Genomic DNA, 20,372 nt, shown 5'->3' on the forward strand with positions numbered 1-20,372 from the left:
TACCGAACCCTTTTGAAAACCCGTTTGAAAAGTGGAGGCGCCAACAAAATATTAGATTTGTTTCCACATTTGTTGACTCAACTGCAGATTTGGATAACTGGAGATTATTAGAACTCAAGTTTGTTATGCAGATTAGATTGACTATTCAGATGGACCAGGGTGGCACAGTGGCTAGCACTGTTGCCTCATAGCGCCAGGGACCCAGATTCAATTCCAGCCTTGGATTATTGTGTGGAGTTTGCACTTTCTCCTCGTGTCTGCATGGGCTTCCTCCGGTGATCTAGTTTCCTCTTTCAGTCCAAAGAAGTACAGATTAGGTGGATTGGCCATGCTAAATTGCCCTTTAGTTTCCAGGGATGTGCAGATTAGGTGGGGGTTATGGGGTTATAGAGATAGGGCTGGGAAATGTGCCTAGATGGGGTGCTCTTTCAGAGGGTTGGTGCAGAGTCGATTGGCCAAATGGCTTCCTTCTGCACTGTAGGAATTCTACAGTTTTAAAGTACAGTCCCTTCCCATTATTCTGAATGTAATCTAGCTGCACCACATTCATCGGAACTGTTCGATCGATCTGTTTTCTTCTCATAGCTCCACACAAAAAAATGACCAGTTTTCATGCTGAGGCATTGGAAATAAATTGACTAATTCTGGTATTGTCTATTAATTTTCTTTCTATGTTGCAAACAGGTCATTGAAGATGTGTATCAGAAAGAGATTGTAAAGACAAAGTAAGTTGCACCCATTTCTGTGTCAGCCTTTTTTTATGGAGCTATCTTCTATGTTCTACCTTGTACTAAAGGATTAATGAGTTCTAAAAATATGCTGCATCACATCGCATATGTGGCCATTATTTTGGTCTTATCAAGGGAGGAATATTTTTGACACCTGAATATTTTTTCATGTAAATTTTGTGTGTTGCTAAAAAGTGCTCGCTCCCTCCATAAAAGATCTGGAGATAGGAAATTGAAATAAATATTACATTGCTGTTGAATAGAGAAGGATGGGGGTAGGGACGAATAGATGTTCCAAAGTAAACATGAAATGAGAGTGATGGCATTGCAACTCCCTCTAAGAATTTGAGGCACCACATGCCCTTTCAGTATAATCAAGGATGTAAACATCAGAATGAACATGTTTATCTCCATAGAACCCAGTTTTACGTATTGAAAGGCCTAATTTAAACATCTAATTTGTTTTCCAATGAAATATAAACTTTTAATTAAAACCTCATGTCTAAACTATACAAAATGTTGGTCTTGAAAATGAGCTTCAGTATCATATTTTTGAATTTGGAGAGGGAAAAAAACAATGGGCTCATTGAGTTAAATTCCCACTCACTTTCCTGAACTTTACTCAAACAAAAAGAAAAGAAACTTATCGAAGTCAATAGCTTTTAAAAATAATTTCACTGCTGAACAAAGTTCTTTTTCTGGTGAGTATTCCCACCATGTTTCACAGTCAATTTTGGTACTTGGGGAATTTGAGCCTGAGACTTTATGCAGCGCCCTGTTAATTTTGATGGCAGGGCTAAGGCAATATCGTTTTAATGTGGTATTCAGTCATAAATATTTGCCTACAGTAAATATTTTTGCTTTTCAGGTTTGCAATTAGGAAAATTATGCTGCTTGAATTCAGGTAATTGTTTTCCTGGTTTGGGATATTTTTTAAAGAAACATTATTAGAATGATTTATGAAACAATATTGTAATGAGTGTTAAGCCTTCAATTTATTTTTATATTCTCTTGTAACGATGACAGCCAGTATCTGGAGAATTATCTCTGGCCAAACTATTCTTCAGAAGTATCCAGCAATGCCTACCTGATGTCCATTTGCTGTATGGTGAATGAAAAATTTCGAGAAAATGTTCCTGCCTGGGAGGTAAGAAGCTATTGTTTATCCGTTTGTAGAGCTCGCTATTGCTCCTTGTTCGGTGTTGAAGCCTGAGCACAGTAAGAAGTCTTACAACACCAGGTTAAAGTCCAGCATGTTTGTTTCAAACACTGGCTTTCGGAGCACTGCTCCTTCCTCAGGTGGTCTGAGCAAGGAGCAGTGCTCCGAAAGCTAGTGTTTGAAACAAACATGTTGGACTTTAACCTGGTGTTGTAAGACCTCTTACTGTGCTCACCCCAGTCCAACGCCGGCATGTCCACATTGAAGCCTGAGGACATCCCATAGGAATGCTGCGCCGCAAAATGATGAGGTGCAAGTCTGAGGTGGTTATTTTCTGGCCCTGCCATGGCGGCTCAGCCAAACGCCCATTGACTTTTGACAGGATTGGATGAGGTTAGGGCTGTAAAATCCCACACTGAGCCTATGATTTCCATGAACTCCTGCTTGTGAACAGTTGCAAAATGGCACTCCATGCCCAAAGTGTAGAACATAAGGAATCGAGCACGAGTAGACCTTTCAGCCCCTCGAGCCTGCGCCACCATTCAATAAAATCATCACTGATCTGATGTGCCCTCAATGTCACTTCCCTGTCTTACCCCACTACCCATGATGTGGAGATGCCGGCGTTGGACTGGGGTGAGCACAGTAAGAAGTCTTACAACACCAGGTTAAAGTCCAACATGTTTGTTTCAAACACTAGCTTTCGGAGCACTGCTCCTTCCTCAGGATTCACTTCTTACTGTGCCCATAACCCATGACACCCTTGTCAATCCAAAATCTGTCGGATTCATCCTGGAATATATTGAATAGTCCAGGCACCGCTGCTCACTGAGGGAGAGAATTCCAAAGACTAATGACCCTCTGAGAGAAGAAACTCCATCTTATCCCGGTCTTAAACCGAAAAACCCTTATTTTTAAACGGTGTCCCCCAATTCCAGATTCTGCCATGAGGAGAAGCATCCTCTCAACATCTACCTCTTAAGACCTTTCAGATCTGATATGCTTCGATAAGTTCACCCCTCATTCTTCTAATTTCCAGTGAGTAAAGTCTCAACCTGTTCAATCTTTCCTCATAAGACAACATTGATGTAGTCATTGCGAGCTGAAACATTGGTCCCAGTTCTCCCAACCTACCCGTTGGGGGCAGGCATGGAAGATCTGTTGACATGTAAAGCTGCTGGTGTAAAATCATGTTGCACGGGGTGAAAACACCATTTGCATTCATTTGCATCTCATGAATGCAAATTAAAACAGTTGCTCTCTGTCAGGCATTTCACTGCATCACGCCAGTGTGAAATTTATGTCGGCGTCAGACCCGATTGCACAAGACGGTCCGCAGATTGCTAGAGACTTCAGACTGGATGCACCAACTTTCTGCCATAGTGCTGCGCTGTTCTTGATGCGTCGTTCACCACTCTACCAGAAAGATTGATTCCTGCCTCCATCTCATGCTGAGCTGGTCTTCATGGACAGCACCGTGCTGTGCTGGACCCATGGACTCTCCTGTGTCACTGAGTCAGATCAGTACTAGTGTTGGGGAGTACAGGGGCCTCCTTCTCCCCTGGTGCCATACACCGTGTCTATTTGGACACGACTGTGCAGGCACCGCAGCAAAGGAGGGGAGGGGTGGGGCCTAATGAAGATAAGGGTGGCAATTTGGAAGTAGGTCTGCACAGGAGTGGATGTGGGACGGGGACGGAAGGGTTATGGCTCACAGGGGCAAAGAGGTGGATGAAAAAGATGAACAATGGCAGGTAGAAGGAAGAGTGAGGGGAGGGAAGCTCAACCCTGGCAAGGCTGCATGAAAAGTTCACAAACAAGGAGCGCGAAGGGATACCACATTGTTTACTGGAAAGGAATGCACAAAGACTCCAGATGCGGTGGGTAGAGGTTCAAGTGGGGTATGGGCACCTTGCATGTGATGGGCTTGTGGGGGGGGATGGTGGTTGAATTGAGGAAGAGACTTCTTGAGGACTTTTTTCCGCTGTGTTGCTGGCATCCTGCACGGTCCGGTGAAGGCATGTGGGTTGAAGAGAGTGATACGAGTGTGGTGGACTGGTATTTAAATATGGTGCCGGGACCTTCAAACCTATCCCCCCCCCCCCCACACACACACACACACACACACACACACACAGTGACCATAGCCTGCTATGGGGTCGCTGATGGGTCCCCTCGCCTTTAAAGCTTCACCCCAAACCAACATACACCCCTTCAGGCCGCCCTTTTGCACCCATTCATACCCTGCTTCACCCCCACCCCCCTTTCATGGGCATGGTCCCCCCTCTGGCCCCACCCCTTATTGGTGCCCTTTGCACTTGGGCATTGCCCTACCTTGTCCCCGGCCACTAGGGGGTCCAATTACCTTTGAGCCCTCGGCATGGCCGTCACATCTGGTTTCCGTTTTTGGATACCAGTACTAATTCGCGCTAGGTTCAGGGTGTACCAGTGGGGGCGGTGAATCCCGGGAGCCGCGAGACCACGGCCTTCAGCGGGCTGCGTGTATTTAAATAAGTTTAATGAGTCATTTAAATATGCTGATCTGGATCACACTCAGCAAGGGCTTGATCCACATCGGGTCGGAAGCATCACGCTCAGCTCAGCGCCCAACACAATACCCATTTTTGACCTGTCCTTCTATTCACCAGGAATAGCGGGATCGACACCTAGCGCAACATGGTGGGAAAATCACACCAATGTGTTTCCAAAAGGATGGCCACAGTAGCTAGAGCAATAGTACTTAGAATCACAACTTTGTCACTCTTTTTTTTAAATTTTAGATTACCCAATTATTTTTTCCAATTAAGGGGCAATTTAGCATGGCCAATCCACCTACTCTGCACATTTTTGGGTTGTGGGGGCGAAACCCACGCAGACCGGGGAGAATGTGCAAACTCCACACGGACAGTGACCCAGAGCCGGGATCGAACCTGGGACCTCAGCGCCGTGAGGCGGTTGTGCTAACTAGGCCACCGTGCTGCCCCTACTTTGTCACTCTTTTCATTCGGTGCAAATCACTTGAATACTGCATAGCCAAAATATATATATATTTGATGGATTCAAATCAAGTTACTTATCTTCTAATTACATTATCTGCATTTGTTCTTATTTTGTTAACTTTACATTAAAAGTTTCTGTTTGCACACATTAGATACCTCTGACCTATTGAACATGATATTTCTTCAACATGGTTTTATCCAGTGGATTTGTAACCTGTATTCCCTGTTCATTGTTTCAAAATTGGCATTGAGTCAGGCAGTTGTGACCGTCGATTAGATGTTACCATCTTGTTTCCGCTGAATATGGGGGAACAAAACTTCCAAGATTAAAACCCAGATTCTAAAAAAGAAATAAGTACAGTCTCCTGCTTGGGACTTATTATTGCTCCTGACCACTTTTTTTTAAAAAAGCCTGTGTATTACGGCACTACTGAGCTGACAGCAGCAGACTGGCAACTTCTATTGAGAAGCAGTAATCACTTTTATTTGCTGCACAGTAATCTTCTCATACCTGGGTGATTTACAAAAAGGTCAAATCGAGACACTCCACATTTTCGCAAGTTGTGTGTATTCGTAGAATCCCTACAGTGCAGAAGGAGGCTATTCGGCCCATTGAGTTCGCATCGACCTTCTGAAAGAGCCTGCCTAAGCTCACTCCCCGATCGTATTCCCGTAACCCCACCTGGACTCCTAAGAGCAACTTAGCATGGCCAATCCACCTAACCTGCGCATCTTTGGGCTGTGGGAGGAAACCAGAGCATCCAGAGGAAACTCACGCAGACACGGGAAGAATGAACAAACTCCAGTCACCCAAGGTCGGAAGCAAACCCGGATCCATGGCGCTGTGAAGTAGCAGTGCTAACAATTGTGCCACCATGTCCTCCATGATGTCAGAATACTTAAAGTAACTATTGAAAAGCTGGGTCTCACAGCATTTAGTGTCAATTTTCAAAAGCTTGAGAGTATCCTTACACTATGCAATGATCAGGCATAGTCCAGTTTTGATTAATTTCCCTAGATTCTCCTGCATGGTTTTTGAAGACTGGGGGTGAATTTCAGAATTAGGTGGCAGGACATTTGACAACTTTCTCTGTCTCAACCCAGACAAATAAATGGTGGTCTGATACTTATGCATGTAGTATATTATCATGTAAAAATGAACCTGGTACATGTGAACTGAAGCCCAGCAGCGTATGCAAAAGGTAAAGATGAAAAAATTTCCATAACTGCAAATACAGCTCCTGAAATTTTAGTCCTCCAAAATGAAAATAACAATTTTGAAAATGATTTTGGTAACCATCACAAGCAGAACCGTTGAAAGCTGCACATGATCAAAACCATGAAATCTGATAACAGTAGTTTTACTGGGCAGATTTCTTTAATTTGCAAGCATGATGGAAAATGTTTTACGCTCGAGTTCATATTCTTCTGTGCAGTAAATATTGCTTTATGTGGTTTATTCCATTTTTACTTTGATCTAAGGAAATGTCTTGTGCCCTTTTTACTTTAGACATTTACACAGAAGCCCGAACACTTTCCCTATTTCTTCAAGTGTATTTTGACCGCATCGCTTGCTGAGGAGAATAAGGATCTTACTTTGCGAGAACAGACTGTCCTCTTGGTCTTTCTTGATCACTGCTTCAACAGCCTGGTAAGTATCATGTCAGTCAAACTCCTTCCTCCTCTGCTTCGTAACAGCACATTTTGAGTGAGCAGGAGATATGGTGTAATGTAATATACAGGGCAGACTTTATGGATAGAAAATGTGTACAGGAACAGACCGTTTCATTTCTCATTCCTGTTGTTATTCAAGTCTCAGGTACTCACCTACTTATAATCTTTTTCAATCAGGACTTACCACTAATATTCATAAGAACATTGGAATATGAGGAGGTCACTTAACCCCTCAAGAATATTTTACCACTCAGTCCGTTCATGGCTGATCTACAACCTAACTCCATAAACATGCTTTTGCCTCATATGCTGTAATACCATTGACATCAAAAAGTAGCTATTATTAGAGATGTTATAGCAGGGCACTTAGAAAAATTTACGGTTGTCAGGCAGCATTAATATGGTTTTGTGAAAAGGAAATAATGTTTAATCAATTTATTAGCGTTCTTTGAAGGAGTCATGTTTTGTGGATAAAGAGGACCCAGTGGATGTACTGTACTTAGATTTTCGGAAGACATTTGATAAGGTGCCACATCAAAGGTTATTGTGGAAAATAAAAGCTTATGGTGTAGTGGGTAACATACAGGCATGGATAGAAGAGTGGATAGCTAACAGGAAACAGTTGGCATAAATGGTCTTTTTTGGTTGGCAAGAGTGGTGTGCCATAGCGATCAGTGCTGAGCCCTCAACATTTAACAATTTACTTAAATGATTTGGATGAAAGGACCAACAGTATGCTTGCTGACTTTGCTGATGACACAAAGGTAGGAAAATAAATTGTGAAGAGGATATGAGGTTACAAAGGGATATAAATATGTTGTGGGTGGGCAAAGATTTGATAAATGGAGTACAATGTAGGCAAATGTGAAATTGTCCATCTTGGCCGGAGGAATAAAGAAGAAGCTTATTTAAATGGTGAGATATTGCAAAGCTCTGAGATACAGAGGGATCTGTGTGCCCCAGTGCATGAATTGCAAAATTTTAGTATGCAGATGCGGTAAGTAGTTAGGAAAGCTAATAGAATATTAATATTTATTGTGAGAAGAATTGAATACAAAAGTAGGGAGGTTATGCTTCATTTTATGGGCAGCATAGTGGTTAGCACAATTGCTTCACAGCTCCAGGGTTCCAGGTTCGATTCCCGGCTTGGGTCACTGTCTGCGCAGAGTCTGCACGTTCTTCCCGTGTCTGCGTGGGTTTCCTCCGGGTGCTCCGGTTTCATCCCACAGTCCAAAGATGTGCAGGTTAGGTGGGTTGGCCATGCTAAATTGCCCTTTGTGTCCAAAATTGCCCTTAGTGTTGGGTCGGGTTACTGGGTTATGGGGATAGGGTGGAGGTGTGGGCTTGGGTAGGGTTGCTCTTTCCACGAGGCAGTAGAGACTTGATAGGCCAAATGGCCTCCTGCACTGTAAATTGTATGTATGATAGGGCATTGGTGAGACCACATCTGGAGCACTGTGTACAGTATTGGTCTCCTTATTTAAGGAAGGATGTAAATGCGTTGGAAGCAGTTATCCGATGGATTATTAGACGAATACCTGGAATAGAATGTTGTCTTAAGAGAAAAGTCACGACAGGTTAGTCTTGTATCCGCTGGACTTTAGAAAAGTAAAAGGTGACTTGATTGAAACATCCAGGATCCTGAAAGGTCTTGACAGGGTGGATGTGGAGTGGATGTCTTCCTCTTGTGGGAGAATCTAGAACTAGTGACACAGTTTTAAAATAAGGGGTTGCCCATTTCCACAGGATCCCTACAGTGCAGAAAGAGGCCATTCGGCCCATTGAGTCTGCACCAACCCTCTGAAAGAACACCCTACCCAGTCGCACTCCCCTGCCTTATCCTGTATCCCCACCTAACCCGCACATCTTTGGACACTAAGGGGCAATTTTAGAAATCCCAATCCACCTAATCTGCGCATTTTTGGACTGGGAGGAAACCAGTGCACCCGGAGGAAACCCATGCAGACACTGGGAGAAAGTGCAAACTTCACACAGTTACCCAAGGTTGGAGTTGAACCCGGGTCCCTGGCGCTGTGAGGCAGCAGTACTGACCACTGTGACACCATGTTGCCTTTTAGACAGAGGTGTCATTGAGTTTTGCAACATGAAAATAGCCCTTCGGCCCATCATGTCTGCCCCGACCATTGAGGATCCTATCTACCCTAATCCCATTTTCCAGCACTTGGCCGTATCCTTGTATGCTACGGCATTTCAAGTGATCATCTAGATAGTTCTTAAATGTCTTAATTGTTGTGGGCGTTCCCACCTCTACCATCCTTTCAGATAGTGAGTTCCAGATTCCAACCACCCTCTTGGTTAAAAAGGTTATTCCTCACATTCCCTTTAAACATCCTGCCCCTTAGCTTAATTTATGCTCCCTGGTTATTGGCCCCTCCAAAAAGGGGAAAAGTTCCTTCCTATCCTTCATAATTTTATATACCTTAATTAGGTCCCCCCCTCAGCCTTCTTTGCTCCAAGGAAAACTACCCCAGCCCTTCCAGCTGTTCCTCGTAGCTGAAACACTTCAGCCCAGGCAACATCCTGGTGAATCTCCTCTACACCCTCTCCAGTGCAATCACTTCCTTCCTATAGATGGTGACCAGAACTGCACACACTACTCCAGCTGGGGCCTAACCAGCATTTTATATTGCTCCAACATAACCTCCCTGCTCTAATTTTCAATGCCTCATCAATAAAGACAAGTATTCCATATGTCTTTTCTATCTGTCCTGCTGCCTTCAGGGATCTATGGCCATGCACACGAAAGGCCCCTCTGGCCCCTCTGTACTTCCTAGTGTCCTACCGTTCATTGTATATTCCTTTGCCTTATTAGTCCTCCCAAAATGCATTGCCTCATACACAGGAATGTAGGGTTGAGGTTACAATCAGGTCAGTCGTGCTTATACTGAATGGCAGAACAGGCTCGACGGGCCAAGTGGCATACTCCTAATTCGTACGTTGGCATGTATCAATCTCAATTGAAGCTCATAATCCCAGATTTGAAGTTTACAATTTACTTAGCATCAGTTGTTGCTTGCAGAAAGAGTTCCAAACTTCTACACTCTTTGCGTGAATAAGTGTCCACTATTTTCAGTTATGAAAATGAAAATCGCTTATTGTCACGAGTAGGCTTCAATGAAGTTACTGTGAAAAGCCCCTAGTCGCTACATTCCGGCGCCTGTTCAGGGAGGCTGTTACGGGAATCGAACCGTGCTGCTGGCCTGCCTTGGGCTGGTTCTAATGTTTAGATCATGCCCACCAATCCTTGACTCTTAAACTAGTGGAAATAATTCTCTCTAACTGTTTCCCTTAATATCCTGAAAATGTCTTATCAAATCACTTAGATTCTTCCAAATTCCAGGGTATACAGCCCTTGTTTGTGCATTCTCTCCTCATAATTTAAACCCTTGAATTTTGGCTACACATCTCACAAATCTACCCTGTATTCCTTCCAAGGCAAAATATCCTTGCTGAGGTCTAGTCAAAGTACCCATGGTGTAGTGTAATCAGGACTTAGTTTAATCTGTACCCCTCGGATTCTAGCTCTCAAGATATAAAGGCGAGCATTTCATTAGCCAACTTGATTATTTTCTGTACTTGTTACATAGAACCTTGATCTACCCAGTTGTGTACAGAAGGAGCAACTTTCCAGCTTTTGGAGGTTTTGAAAGTTCTGAGGAAGTTTTGAAAACTGTGCAGTTTCATACACCATGGTTGCATGTTGCGACCCTGTTCACCATGGGTGCAAATCTAGATGGCCGCTAAATCTAATGAGAGGGCCAAAATGGAATTTGCACTGGTGAGATCTCGGTTTGAGATCTTCCCTGCCTCCTACCAGTAACGTGATGGGGCATGAACCTGATAACTGATTTCCATAATTTTACGTAAATTTTAATATCATTAAAGCCCCCCCACCCCCCGCGGTTTTCAAAAGCGAAAACCAGTCATGGTGACCGCACCGGGGGCATGGAGGCTCTAGGGCTTGGGGGCCAGGCTGGACCATGCCCCCTGGTTGTGCCCCCTGGCAGTGTCAAGGGGACTCTGGCAGGGTGTAACCCTGTTCCTTAGGGAGGGGAGGGGTTCCCCTTTTGTACGGTGGGGAGAGAGAGGGATGATTGCAGATGGGGGGGTCCTTAAATGTAACTTTGAGATCGTAGCATCCTTTAAGACTGGCCTCATTCTCAGGATCCTGGTTTTGTCCATGTGTATAGACCCCAGCACTTCAGCTGGTTGTGTGATCTTAATGCAACAGCTCAGTGCTCTTTGATTAGACAAGAAAGGACATCTGTGAAGCCAGCAGGGTTCACGCAGCTTTTCTCGCTAGATCCAGCACTCTGCAATTTTGTGAAAATTCCGTCCTCTATTTCACCTATGTCAAGCATGTATGTCATAGATAAAACTGCATGATGTTATCTAATGACAATCTTTTGGAGGGAACCTATCCATGTAAACAGTAACAGTTGTTCATCCTAAAGCTACTTCTCTTAAACAATACCCGATCCAATTGTTTCCAACCTCCTTTGAAGGAATCGGCTTTATCAGCCATTATCTTTCTATAGTTTATCAACATTTATCAATACGTATTACCCTAACACTGGAGTTAGAATTGCTAGTATTTGGAATTCTCTTCCCCAGAGAACTGTGGAGGCTGGGTCAGTCCGTTAGACAAGGGAGTCGAGAGCTATGGGGGGCAGACAGGAAAGTGGAGCCGAGACAATAGACCACGTCAGCCATCGTCTTATTGAATGGCAGAGCAGACTCGAAGAGTCAAATAGCCCCCCACTGCTCCTAATTCCCTGTGTTAGCTTGCACCATTCTTGTAATTTATCTCCTTTCACAAGCACCTTGAATCCGAAGATAAGTTACACATGCCGCTCACGAAACTTCAAAACCATTGAAAAACCTGCTTGTCCAAGACACTGAGGTTCAACTATTTATTCTTAACTGCCTAGGCTGTCCAACAATTTGCATCAGGGTTGATAGAAATAGAGGAACATAGAAAATAGGAACAGGAGGAGGCCATTGACCCTTCGAGTCTGCTCCGCCATACATTATGAACATGGCTGATCATCCAACTCAGTAGCCTAATCTTGCTTTCCCCCCAATATCCTTTGGTTCCTTTCGTCCTAAGTGTTATATCGAACTGCTTCTTGAAAACATGCAATATTTTAGCCTCAACTACTTTCAATGGTAACAGATTTGGGGAAAATTCCACCCTCTGTTGTACCAGTCTTATCTATGTATGTCATAGATAAGACTGCATGATGTTATCTAATCCTAATCTTTTAGAGGGAACCTATTCAGTAAACAGTCACAGTTGTTCATCCTAAAGCTACTTCCCTCAAACAATACCTGATCTAATTGTTTCCAACCTCTTTGAAGGAATGGGCTTCATCAGCCATTATCTTTCTATAGTTTATCAACATTTATCAGTACGTATTACCCTAACACTGAAGTTAGGATTGTTAGTATTTGGAATTCTCTTCCCCAGAGAGCAGTGGAGGCTGGGTCATTAAATTTATTCTAGACAGATTTCCGTTAGACAAGGGAGTCGAGAGTTATGGGGGGCAGACAGGAAAGTGGAGCTGAGACAATAAACCAGGTCAGCCATCATCTACTTCCTGTTGTAACAAATTTCACAGGCCGTCCACTCTCTGGTTGAAGAAATTTCTCCTCATCTCTGTCCTAAATGGTCTACAGCGTATCCTTAGACTGTGATCCCTGTGTTACGTTCTGGTGCTTGGCTGGACAGAATTTGTGCTAGTTTGTGACCAGTTGAATGTTTATTGATTAAGAATAACATGGGTCAGATAACAATATGAAAACTACTAAAACCTATAACTATCAAATCACTATTATAAGCTCGGTAAGAGCTATTACAAATGTGACTGTCCACTACGACGTCTATCTCCAGACTCCCTGAGGTAACTGTGTCATGTGGGTTTTTTACTGCCAACTGCTGGTTGGCGGTCGTTTCTGTTAGTATTTACGTAACTGCTTATGCAAATCATCACACCCTGGTTCTGGACACGCACACTGCCCGTGTGGAGTTTGCATGTTCTCCCCCTGTTTGCGTGGGTTTTGTCCCCACAACCCAAAGATGTACAGGGTAGATAGATTGGCCACGCCAAATTGCCCCTTAATTGGAAAAAATGAATTGGGTGCTCTAAATTTTGAAAAAAAATTAAGATTCAGGACCCGAGTCTCAGAATCATATTATGGTCGCTCATCCCCAAGGAGTCTCGCATAACTAGATTGCCAATTATTTAATTCTCATTACACAGTACCCAGTCTAGGATGGCCTGCTCTCTAGTTGGTTCCTCAATGTATTGGTCCAGCAATTCCTCTGTGGCATTTTTGCTAATTTGATTTGTCCAATTTATATGCAGATTAAAATCACCCATAATTACAGATGTTCCTTTAACGAATACATCTCTAATTTCCTGTTTAATGCCATTCCCAACATAACTGCAGTTTGGGGTCTATAGACGATGCCCAGTAATGTTTTTTGGCCTTGATGTTTCTCAGCTCTACCCATACATATTCCACATTATCAGAGCTAATATCCTTCCTCACTATTGCATTAATTTCCTCTTTAACCAGCACTGCCACTCCACCGCCTTTCCTTTTTTGTCTATCCTTCCGAAATACTGAGTAACCATGGACATCAGCTCCCATCCCTGGTCACCCTGCAGCCATATCGCCGTAATCCCGATCACATTATACCCGTTTACTTCTGTTTGCGCGATTAGTTCATCCGCTTTATTGCGAATGCTCCGCGTGTTAAGTCACAAAGCCTTTAACCTTGTCTTTTTAATATTACTTGTCTCGCTCCCAATATTTTTCACTGTGGCCCTATTTGAATCTAACCCTTTTTTCTCTGCCTATAATTTTTCTTATTCCTCTTTCTGTATCTTGTTTTTGTCTTTGTTTCCTCCTCCTCTGACACCTTGTGTAGGTTCCCATCCCCCTGCCATTTTAGTTTAAACCCTTCCCAAACACTCCAGCAAATACTCCCGAAGGACATCAATCCCAGGTGTAACCTGTCCAGTTTATACTGGTTTCACCTTCCCCAGAGCCAGTCCCAATGCCCCAGGAATCTGAAACCCTCCCCCTCTCACAGTCTCTTCAGCCAATTATTCATCAATAAATTCTGCTATTTCTATGACTAGCACGTGGCACTAGTAATAATCCTGAGATCATTATCTTTGAGGTCCGACTTCTCAACTTTCTTGTTAACTCCCTATAGTCTGCTTTTAGGACCGCATTCTTTTTTTAACCCATGTCATGGGTACCGACATGTACCATGACTACTGGCTGTTCACCCTCCCCCTCTAGAACATCCTGCAACCACTCAGAGACATCCTTGACCTGAGCACCAGGGAGGTAATATACCATCCTAGAGCCTCATTTGCGGCCACAGAAATGCCTGTGACAATTGAACAATTGAATCCCAAAAACTATTACTTTCCCACCTCTTTTTCTCCTCCACTCTGCAGCAAAACCAACTGTGTCCAACGGATTTGGCTGTTGCAGCTTTCACCTGAGAGGCATTCCCATCAACAGTATCCAAAGTGGTATATCTGTTTTGCAGGGAAATGGCCACAGGAGATCCCTGCATTGCCTGCCCAATTCTTATGGACAGAACTGACCTCTTCACATATCTTCTCTACTGAGTAGTACTGCACTCTGTATGCTTACCCGTTGCCTGTGCGTTTGCATTTACCATGTGTATTTATTTATGTCCTATGTTATTTTTCATCTATGGAATGATCTGTCTCGATTGTACACGGAACAATACTTTTCACTGTACCTCGGTACACGTAACAATAAAACAAATCCAACAGATTCTCTTGCTCTGCCTGGCGATCACCATTCCTTTCCTGCCTGCGGAATCTGAGCTTGCAGTGTGACCACCTTTCTATACGTGCTATCCACAACACTCTGTCTGGTGGATGCTCCACAGTGTCCCCAGCCACTGCTCCAGCTCTGAAACCGGGCTTCCAGAAGCTGTAGCTAGAGACACTTCCTGCACACATGCTGGTCCCATGCAGGGGAAATTTTCCCGACCTCCCACACGGAGCGACCTCTCACACGGAGCAAGATGAGCCAACCAAGGCTTTGAGCTCCTGTGTCATGACTTACCCCTTGAAATCAAACGTTTGGAAGATGCTTGATATTAGATTAATTCCAATTCTCCATGGTCCTTTCCTTGTTCACAAAAACAAAGAACAAAGAAAATTACAGCACAGGAACAGGCCATTCGGCCCTCCCAGCTTGCTCCGATCCAGATCCTTTATCTAAAACCTATTTTCCAAGGTCTACTTCTCTCTGTTCCCCACCCGTTCATATATCTGTCCAGATGCATCTTAAATGATGCTATCGTGCCCGCCTCTACCACCTCCGCTGGCAAAGCGTTCCAGGCACCCACCACCCTCTGTGTAAAAAACTTTCCACGCACATCTCCCTTAAACCTTCCTCCTCTCACCTTGAAATCGTGACTCCTTGTAATTGACACCCCCACTCTTGGAAAAAGCTTGTTGCTATCCACCCTGTCCATGCTCCTCATAATTTTGTAGACCTCAATCAGGTCCCCCCTCAACCTCCGTCTTTCCAACGAAAACAATCCTAATCTACTCAACCTTTCTTCATAGCTAGCACCCTCCATACCAGGCAACATCCTGGTGAACCTCCTCTGCACCCTCTCTAAAGCATCCACATCCTTCTGGTAATGTGGCGACCAGAGCTGCAAGCAGTATTCCAAATGTGGCCTAACCAAAGTCCTATACAACTGTAACATGACCTGCCGACTCTTGTACTCAATACCCCGTCCGATGAAGGCAAGCATGCTATATGCCTTCTTGACCACTCTATCAACCTGCGTTGCCACCTTCAGGGTACAATGGACCTGGACTCCCAGATCTCTCTGTACATCAGTTTTCCCCAGGACTCTTCCATTGACCATATCGTCTGCTCTTGAGTTAGATCTTCCAAAATGCGTCACCTCGCATTTGCCTGGATTGAACTCCATCTGCCATTTCTCTGCCCAACTCTCCAATCTATCTATATTTTGCTGTATTCTCTGACAGTCCTCCTTGCTATCTGCAACTCCACCAATCTTAGTATCATCTGCAAACTTGCTCATCAGACCACTTATACCTTCGTCCAGATCATTTATGTATATCACAAACGGCAGTGGTCTGAGCACGGATCCCTGTGGAACACCACTAGTCACCTTTCTCCATTTTGAGATACTCCCTTCCACCACTACTCTCTGTCTCCTGTTGCCCAGCCAGTTCTTTATCCATCTAGCTAGTACACCCTGAACCCCATACGACTTCACTTTTTCCATCAACCTGCCATGGGAAACTTTTTATCAAATGCTTTACTGAAGTCCATGTATATGACATCTACAGCCCTTCCCATATCAATTAACTTTGTCACTTCCTCAAAGAATTCTATTAGGTTTGTAAGACATGACCCTCCCTGCACAAAACCGTGCTGCTTATTACTGATAAGTCTATTTTCTTCGAAATGTGAATAGATCCTATCCCTCAGTATCTTCTCCAACAGTTTGCCTACCACTGACGTCAAGCTCACAGATCTATAATTCCCTGGATTATCCCTGCTACCCTTCTTAAACAAAGGGACAACATTAGCAATTCTCCAGTCCTCCGGGACCTCACCCGTGCTCAAGGATGCTGCAAAGATATCTGTTAAGGCCGCAGCTATTTTGACCCTCGCTTCCCTCAGTAACCTGGGATAGATCCCATCCGGTCCTGGGGACTTGTCCACCTTAATGCCTTTTAGAATACCCAAAACCTCCCCCTTCCTTATGCCGACATGACCTAGAGTATTTAAACATCCATCCCTAGCCTCAACATCCGTCATGTCCCTCTCCTTGGTGAAAACCGATGCAAAATACTCATTAAGAATCTCCCTCATTTCCTCTGTCTCCACGCATAAATTCCCTCTTTTGTCTTTGAGTGGGCCAATCCTTTCTCTAGTTACCCTCTTGCTCCTTATGTACGAATAAAAGGCTTTGGGATTTTCCTTAACCCTGTTAGCCAAAGATATTTCATGACCCCTTTTAGCCCTCTTTATTGCGCGTTTGAGATTTGTCCTACTTTCCCGATATTCCTCCAAAGCTTCATCAGTTTTGAGTCGCCTCGATCTTATGTATGCTTCCTTTTTCATCTTAGCTAGTCTCACAATTCCACCCATCATCCATGGTTCCCTAATCTTGCCATTTCTATCTCTCATTTTCACAGGAACATGTCTGTCATGCACCCTAATCAACCTTTCCTTAAAAGACTCACACATTTCAAATGAGGATTTACCCTTAAACAGCTGCTCCCAATCCACATTCCCAAGCTCCTGCCGAATTTTGTTATAGTTGGCCTTTCCCCAATTTAGCACTCTTCCTTTAGGACCACTCTCGTCTTTGTCCATGAGTATTCTAAAACTTAAGGCATTGTGATCGCTATTCCCAAAGTAATCGCCGACTGAAACGTCAACCACCTGGCCGGGATCATTCCCCAATACCAGGTCCAGTATGGCCCCTTCCCGAGTTGGACTATTTACATACTGCTCTAAAAAACTCTCCTGGATGCTCCTTACAAATTCTGCTCCATCTACGCCTCCAACACTACACGAGTCCCATTCGATGTTGGGGAAGTTAAAATCTCCCATCACTACCACCCGATTGCTCCTGTTGCACGTTTTGCTATGGGTGTAAAACGCGTTTATTGGAGTGTATTAACACGCCTCCGTTTAAAGGCCGTGTGCTTAACACTACTAGGCTCTGTGTATGTATTTTTCAGCTCAGGAGTCGCCAGATGCCGTATAGACACCTCACAAATATTCCAAGGTCAGGTTCAAAGTAATAAAACGATACACCGATTAGTAAGTTCCAAACGATCAATATTTATTATACAATTATAATAAATACGCATGCACACGCTAAGGGACTAAGCTATGACTAAACTAAGCAATCAGAATACTTAACTAAACAGGAACAGGCAAGGTCAGGGAGCGAGGCCTTCGTTCCGGTCTTGGTCTGCAACCTTCAGAAAGCGTGCTGGTCACTGGGGGTCTAGTGGGCCTGGTTCGCGTAGCGAGCGGCGTATTGGCACTTACGGTTCGGCGGCTGGTGCTCAACGGCTGGAGTCAGGATACAATTCGAAGTTCTTGGTCAAAGCCGGAGCACGAAACAACAGACAGGACCATGGGTGGGGGTCTATCTTTTATAGGGGTCCCCAATGTCCTTGCCTTTTCCTGGGTGGGCTTTACCTTCAGGTATCGATTGGATCGCTCCCAATCGATATCTTTTGAATTCCTCCAATGTGAGGGTCTCTCTTGATGGCGGGGGCGGTTTCTATAGTGGATACTTCTGGTGCCGCTCTGTCTGGACATCCACTTAAAGTATCTTATTCAAACCCAAATGTTGCCATTGTGTGTGCCTAGATCTGGACTGCCTCATTAGTATGTAAAGCGTTCTGCCATTATCACCTTTGGTTTGAGATCTTCCACCTGGCCAGAAACTAGTTTTGCTGCTTGCAAAATGCTAATGAGTGTTTGCAGGCTGCTGCCTTGGCTAAACTGTTTTTCCCTGCAGTCTTAGCGATTCTCCATTTTGTTTAGTTCAGTGTCCATTTTAGGTGGCTACAGTGGCTACATTCCCTCCTTGTGATCCTCACAATCAAAATATTGTGAAGGATCACCTATGCACGTTGCCTCGAGTGCATCTGGGTGCCTTCTTTGTGTTCCCTGACCTCGGCAAGCTCCTGAGCGTCTACTCTGTCCTTAAACTATGGGAAGAAAATTTTTTACCTGACATCTCTACTTGGCGCTATGTCAAAGGGGACATGCATTACCACAAACCGGGAACCTCTACCTATCACAATTATCCTTATCTTACCTTAAACATTTCATTACAGACTAAACCTCATCCATTCATACCACATCACATAACATTTCCTGACTCGGCAGTCGAGTTCAGGACAATATAATACATGGGTATATTTTATTTTATTCACACAGTGCTTTATTATTCATTGAGGGGCTGGGGGGATTGGTGGAAACCGAAGATAGGAGATTGAACTCCATAGACGGTTGAGGGGCAGGAACGGGAGGCTCTCCTCTTCCACTTCCTCAACCTGAGGGTCTGTACGAGTCTGGCGAGGATCGCAATCACTAGCAGTGATTCAATCACGTATGACATGGAGTACCATGTCATAAATTTTGTGCACCAGGTCTGATCCTCACTGATCAGAGCTGAGCACTGGGGAGTTGCTGTAAGTGAAACATTTACGGTGGGGGTTGTGGGGGAAACGTGTCTTGCTTCCACACAAACAAATACAACATTTAAAAGCAATAAGTAGGCTTCCATCATCTTCTCTTCATTCTCCTTTTTTTCTTCCTCCTGTATGGCCGATCCTTGCTGTGATCCCTGTTTCGTCCTTCGAAAGCTATGGGATCAAGCACAGTATCTGTCAATACAGCTTAATATCCGTACTTGTTAGTGTATCTGTCTTTCAATTCCAATTGGCCCATTAAAAATGACTGGCCAAGTCACACCCTGTGACTCCCCTCATTTTTTTTTTCAAAAGCGAATTTAATGAACACAATACACCTAACAACTCTCCTCCTGCTAGCCGTCTCGCAGGCTTTGCTCATTTACCATCCGAATATTCCTGGATGTAAATAGCATGTGGGATGGCGGCCTAAGGGCTGCCTAACGAAAAATGAAAACAAATTGGAAACAAAAGGTCGAATGGGTTGCGTATGGGCCGCTACGGGTACGATTTGAATGGGATCCCCGGGTAGGGCGTGCTGTGCCATACCCTAGCTTGGCTGACCAAAGTGGGTTCTCAGACAGGGCGGGTCCTCAGTGCCGTTTGTCCACTGCCTGAGTAACCTGGAGTAAACGGGCAAGAATGTGTTTACCATGGGTTTGCAGCCTCTATTCGCCGAATAGAGGGGCACCTAAAAACAATGGAGGAGCCAAGGTGCTCCTTCATCTGAAAACAGGGAACAAGTCGTGAACCGTGTCGGTTCACCAGAGGATACAACTGAAGTTCTCAGAGGTATCTGCAGACAAGCTAACATGCGTGCGAGGTGGTCACAATCTTTTCAGCTGAAAAGATCTGCAATCAAACCCTTAACATATTAACAAACAAACATAAACTGACAAACAAACATGCGTGCAGGTTCCATCAGAAAGGAGATCGCTTCCCTCAAGCGGTTCCTATTTTACATCATCTGGACACCTCACTTTTCCTCTGTCTCTGTGAACAGGGTCACAAAGGGGTTGCCGTATCGGGATTCAGACACCGTGTCGTCCTGCTCTCCCGGATCCCACACCCTTGTGTGGATCAGGCATGATATCTTTGAATTGTGTGACTGGGGGTCACGTTCGTCATTGCGGACAAGTCGGTACGAATTGTCCCTGTGCCAGAGTGTTGGGTCCAAAAGTGAATGGGTATTGTCGGGGTAGTCGGGGTCGGGTGGTGGGTCTGGGTTTTTAATGTAAGTGACTTCCATGGGGTCACTGTAGTCGGGGTCATTGTCGCTGCAATGTGGGCTGTAGTGTGGTGTGCTGTGGCTGTCCTCAGAGTCAGTGTCTGTATCGCTGTCTCTGCTGCGGCAGCTTGTGGGCGTTTCGGGGCGTGGTCTGTCATGGTCAGTGGGCGGAGTCGTGGGCGAGTCCGATGAAGAACTGGTCTGTGAGGGGGATGGTGGAAACGTGTCTCTAGTGGGTGGGGTGAGGTGTTCTGCTGCGTCTAGCAGGACATGGTGTGCATGGTTGGC

General features: G+C 44.6%; 1 protein-coding gene across 3 annotated transcripts in view; it reads left to right on the plus strand.

Moving 5' to 3' along the window:
* The window catches only part of aqr (aquarius intron-binding spliceosomal factor), a 125,476-nt gene that overhangs the window by 16,731 nt on the left and 88,373 nt on the right, over positions 1–20,372 (plus strand). For all 3 annotated transcript variants that reach the window (XM_038786030.1, XM_038786014.1, XM_038786022.1), the window contains exons 4-7: positions 685–725; positions 1,597–1,632; positions 1,755–1,875; positions 6,397–6,537. In XM_038786030.1, the coding sequence (XP_038641958.1) occupies positions 685–725; positions 1,597–1,632; positions 1,755–1,875; positions 6,397–6,537 (339 nt within the window). The remainder of the gene's footprint in view (positions 1–684; positions 726–1,596; positions 1,633–1,754; positions 1,876–6,396; positions 6,538–20,372) is intronic.

Source organism: Scyliorhinus canicula, chromosome 2, assembly GCF_902713615.1.
Source record: "Scyliorhinus canicula chromosome 2, sScyCan1.1, whole genome shotgun sequence".
Lineage (NCBI taxonomy): Eukaryota > Metazoa > Chordata > Chondrichthyes > Carcharhiniformes > Scyliorhinidae > Scyliorhinus > Scyliorhinus canicula.